A 5,354-nucleotide genomic window follows, 5' to 3' on the forward strand; every position below is an offset into this window, starting at 1 on the left:
AATTAACACTCTTTGGGTCAACCCTTGACCTGATGGTGGGGTGGAAACCAGTGGATAAATATACCCCTCTTTTGTGTCTTGATTAGATAATTCTGAGGTGCCTTCTACATGGTTCTTCATGGGGGACTGGACACAATTGATCACAGCATTACCCAGCTCAGTACTACACTTTTGGATATGCTTCTCTGCTTTCCCGTTTTACTCTTTCATTCCACTCTGCTTCCTATTATTTTCTCCACATAAACCACCTGCATGGAACCCCAGGTTCTTTTAAAGAAGCCAGAAAACAAGCTAATTTCTTACCTTTATCTTTGCGTAAGTTCCCTTTCTGATCTCTTTAAAATTGCTACCTTACCACTCCTCCAGCTTCAGGATTTACCATCCTTATCATGCTTTTTTCATTACAGTAATACCTTCAAAAATACTATGTAATTCAATTATTATGTTCTTTTATTAGCCTTCTCAAATGTTTAGAAGATTTGTTCTACTAAAGATATCAGTCTTTTATTCTTGGATTTATCCTTAACCTATTCATTAAAAATATTTTTCCAGAAATTAACTGAAAATGTTTACTGAATATTTTGTGAACATAAAATTGACCACAGCTCAATATTGAGTCCTTAAGGAATTCAATATTTAGAGTTAAGGCAGAAACAGGAGACCGAAATGAGAAGCTAAGAAGGTAGGAAATGGTAGTATCATTGTACCCAAGAGAAAAGAGGGTTTTAAAAAGGAGAGAGTTGTGATTCAGGTAGAAGCTGCTGCGAGGTTGAGTTGCATGAAAGCAGGTAAGTTACAATGGCAGCATCACCATGGAGGTCATTGATGGTGAATGGGGAGCAGTTTCAGGGAAGTAATGGCAATGAAATGTTTTATTACCAAATGCTATTTAAATCAGTTGAGATTGAATATAAGCATTTCTAGATGTTTTCTGTGAAAAGGAGCAGAGATTTAAGGTAATAGAAGGGGGAGAACATAAAATCATGGGGAGCAGAATGTTAATCAAAATAATTTTTTAAGGTGTGGTTCTGTGTAGAAGGAGAGATAAATGGCAAATAAGGCTCTGCAAACACTACAGAATTATACAAAAGGATTTCAGACATAATCCCATCTACCCTCCCTACAACCTTCATTAAGTGACATAGAGCATTGCAATTCCCCATTTACAGAGAAGGAAACGGGCTTGGAGCTAAGTGATTTCTGCAAGGTCATGCAGGTAGTATAAGTGGCAGTCATGATTTGATCCAAGACCTTCAGATTTTAAATTTTTTTTTTTTTTTTTTTTTTTTACCACATGGAAAGAAATTAGGTTGTTTTCAGTTTGGATACACTGAACATGAACTGCATATAAGGCATTTTAATGGAAGCAATAAAGCCTTGTTATTTAGGACACTGGAATTGGAGAAAGCTAGAATTCAGCTGCCTAACACTACTATGTTATCTTAGAGATTTTAAGTTTCCAAAAACTTAATTTTCTAATATTTAAAAGAGAGCAAGTTCTTTCCGTACTTACTTTGTTCAGTGTTATGGTAAGTGTTTCAAATTCATTATCTTGTTAATGCTCATAAAATACACATTAACTGGACCTAGAAGAGAGACGAGTACCTGTGTAAAAACTGGGCACTCCAATGTTTAAGGATTGGAAAGAAAAGAGGAAAAGAAGAAAAAGAGGGCAAGATTAAATATTGTTAAGAATAAAGGACTTTTGTAAATGGAAGCCAGGTCTTCAGTCTGGCTGAAGATGAGAATTCTCCTGTGATGAAAATGAAGGAGCTGGAAGATGGGTGGAGGGAGAGCCACATGAATATGGATGTTAGTATGAATTCAGATGATGGAAAACCAAAAGAGGTGGCTCATTTTTTCAGCAAGCTGGAGGCAGGATTGTATTTACAGAGATTTGTAGATGTGGAAGGGACCTGGGAGATATATTCTAGAGCAGTTCTCTCCAGTAGAATTTTCTGCAATGATGGAAATATTCTGTATCTGAATGGTCCAATATGGTAGCCACTAGTTACATGTGCTACTGAGCACTTAAAAAGTGTTTTGTGTGACTGAAGTACTGAATTTTAATCTTAACAAATTTAAATAGCCATGTGTGGCTAGTGGCAACCACATCAGATGTAGTAGTGCTAGAGAAAATATACAGATTGTGTGATTAATAGGGGCATTGGAAATTGCATACCCCTATTAATTAACTTATCCAGGCACCCAAGCCTGAGACTTCCGAACAGAACACTGGCTTTTGTGATTGTGAGTTTAGCTTGATGATTATGTAGAAAGGTACCAATGTATATTCTGAATAAATTGAATCGTTTAAATGTATTTTCTTTTTATCAGGGTATTTCTGACAACACCATGAACACAGAAAACACTACCTTTCCTCCTTTCCTCTATGAAATTGTCTTGTGATATCCATTTTAATGACACTTAATGTTCTATCTACTCAATGAGATTCAAATTTCCTTGAGGGTAGAAAATGTGGGTTATGCTTCTCCATGTCTATGTCTATGTCTTCTCTAGTCTATGAGGACCAGTAATTGATTTTAAGGTCCAGCCATGGGAATAATGGCTAATCATCCCAAGAAGTTATATATGGGAGAAGGGACCCTATAAAAACTGACAAGGAGAATTTCCAGGAGCCATGCCAGCCTCTAATATTACATCAACCCATCCAGCTGCCTTCCTGTTGGTAGGAATTCCAGGTTTGGAGCACCTGCATGTCTGGATCTCCATTCCCTTCTGCTTCGCCTATACTTTGGCCCTGCTTGGCAACTGCACCCTCCTCTTCATCATTCACGCTGATACAGCCCTCCACGAGCCCATGTACCTCTTTTTGGCTATGCTGGCGGCCACTGATCTGGTCCTCTCCTCTACAACACTTCCCAAAATGCTGGCTATTTTTTGGTTTAGAGATCAGGAGATCAACTTCTATGCCTGTCTGGTCCAGATGTTTTTTCTCCACTCCTTCTCTATCATGGAGTCAGCAGTGCTGCTGGCCATGGCCTTTGACCGCTATGTGGCCATCTGCAAGCCACTGCACTACACCACTGTCCTTACTGGGCCACTCATCACCAAGATTGGCTTGGCTGCTGTGACTCGGGCTGTGTCACTAATGACTCCACTCCCCTTTCTGCTCAGACGCTTCCACTACTGCCGAGGCCCAGCGATTGCCCACTGCTACTGTGAGCACATGGCCGTGGTAAGGCTGGCCTGTGGGGACACGCGCTTCAACAACATCTATGGCATTGCCGTGGCCATGTTCATAGTGGTATTGGACCTGTTCTTTGTTATTCTGTCTTATATCTTTATCCTTCGGGCAGTTCTACAGCTGGCCTCTCAGGAGGCCCGCTACAAGGCCTTTGGGACCTGTGTGTCCCACATAGGTGCTATCTTGTCCACCTACACACCTGTGGTCATCTCCTCAGTGATGCACCGAGTAGCTCGCCAGGCTGCCCCTCATGTCCACATACTCCTTGCTATCTTTTATCTTCTTTTCCCACCCATGGTCAACCCCATCATCTATGGGGTCAAAACCAAGCAGATTCGTGATCATGTGCTCAGTCTATTCTGGAGAAATAATATATAGATGCATACTTTTGTCCTCAGCCACTAGTCCAGAACCCATCAATCCAATGGATACTGAATTGAGATAAAGAAAAATCTCAGTAGAAAAATTTCAGAGTTTGGCAATTCTCCAGCATGACAAGGTCCTACTCCTCACAGATCCACCAGTCAGATCAAACCAGGCATGTCCCTATAGTCTGATAGGAGAGATTTGACCTTCCTATTCTAATAGATTCATCACATGATTAAGGAAAACATAAAGAACCTCCCAAAATGTTATTGTCATCTAGGTGAAAGACAGAAACACTGGCTGAGATTGGCACAAGAAACTGAGATCTTGGTGAACTCTTCATCCAGACCGAGTGAGGAATTGAACCACAGATTTTATGACCAAAATGGGAAGATCACAACTAGTGCTGACATTGCCACCAAATCCTTTCTGATAAGTGGCCTCCAGCCTCTACCCCTTCTTGTTACACTACTACCACTGAAGGTTATTAGCTCTGCAGTTGGACAGCTTCACTTCTAATGAAACTTATTCCTTCCACTAAGTCCATTCCTTTTTCTTTTCTGACTCATACTAATGGCCAATTCTTTCACTGAACACTTAGCAAGTCTCCTGACATCCATTTATATAAAATTATATCATCATGTAACTAACTTTTCACATGTATATGCCTCTAGTCTCCAAAAAAAACTTAGCAATATTTAGTGAATGAATAGAGGAGCTGAATACCATCCCTGAGCTAGGGAATGTAGAAGTGGTAATTAGCACCCTTCCATCTTGAAGCGGAGTCTACTGAAGCTAAAGAAGAAAATAGTTACAATATGTATTGCAGTAGGCTGAATTATTGTTCAGATATTTATTCTCCTGTCCCTCTGCCATGGGAGGGGGTTTTCCCCACTCTAAGAATTTTAAATCTTGACTTTCTTTGGCCAGTGGAATTTGAGTGGTCTTAAAGTGTGCCACACTAATCAGAAATGTTAACATGTGTTGTATTGCTTGGCTCAGTCACTCCTACTTTTCTCCCTGCTTACAAGAATGATCATGCCCCCAGTGTTTTTCCTTCAACCTAGACCAAAGATGGAAAAGATACATGGAGCAGACGTAAATCTAACTCACAGCCTGGAATATAGCCATAGCTGATCCACAGTGTTCATATAACATGAGCAAGGATGATTTTGTTGTTGTTGTTGCAGTAAACCACTGAGATTTGGAAGTTGTTGCATCAGATAACCAGGGAAAGCTGATTGTTGTGAGCTCTTTCTTGCACTCAAATTCATGACAGTTCAAGACCAAGCATTTGAAGAAAAGAAAATGCACTATTTCTTCTTCTAGTGTATCCTAAAAATGATACTGGATTTCACTCATCTGCTTTTTTCTCCCATGCAGAGTCTCATAACTGAACACTCCTTCAGTCAGTTCTTTGTAAAAGAATCTCTCATACCCATTTTTCATGAAGGCCTGCTTATACAACAATGTTCTGGTTTTTACTTTGTGACCCTTTTCTTTCTTCAGTAATAATTAAAAGTTTCTTCAATTCTAAGAAAAGAACAAAGAAACCTGATAGTCTCCGAGATAGCATCTCCAGGCCCATGTTGTGTCATGGTTTGCCTCACAGGCACACATGAAGGGTGATGGTTTCAAATAGGTCTCTGGCCAGTTCCCAGCATCTCAGTCATCCAGACATTGAGGTGGGGTAATTGGACAGCAAGAAAAAAAGTGGTAGGAAACAAGAGCCTCTGACTCTGTCCCCAAAGACTCCCCAAACTCTCATTTGGTTTTTCTC

General features: G+C 40.1%; 1 protein-coding gene across 1 annotated transcript; it reads left to right on the plus strand.

Annotated features, from left to right (window-relative positions):
* The first annotated feature begins 2,641 nt into the window (after positions 1-2,641).
* On the plus strand, positions 2,642-3,586 carry LOC130829064 (olfactory receptor 52K1). The gene has a single exon (XM_057695225.1). The coding sequence runs from the start codon at positions 2,642-2,644 to the stop codon at positions 3,584-3,586; it is 945 nt and encodes a 314-aa protein (XP_057551208.1).
* Positions 3,587-5,354: the final 1,768 nt, after the last annotated feature.

This window comes from Hippopotamus amphibius, chromosome 9 (assembly GCF_030028045.1).
Source record: "Hippopotamus amphibius kiboko isolate mHipAmp2 chromosome 9, mHipAmp2.hap2, whole genome shotgun sequence".
In the NCBI taxonomy this organism is placed as follows: Eukaryota; Metazoa; Chordata; class Mammalia; order Artiodactyla; family Hippopotamidae; genus Hippopotamus; species Hippopotamus amphibius.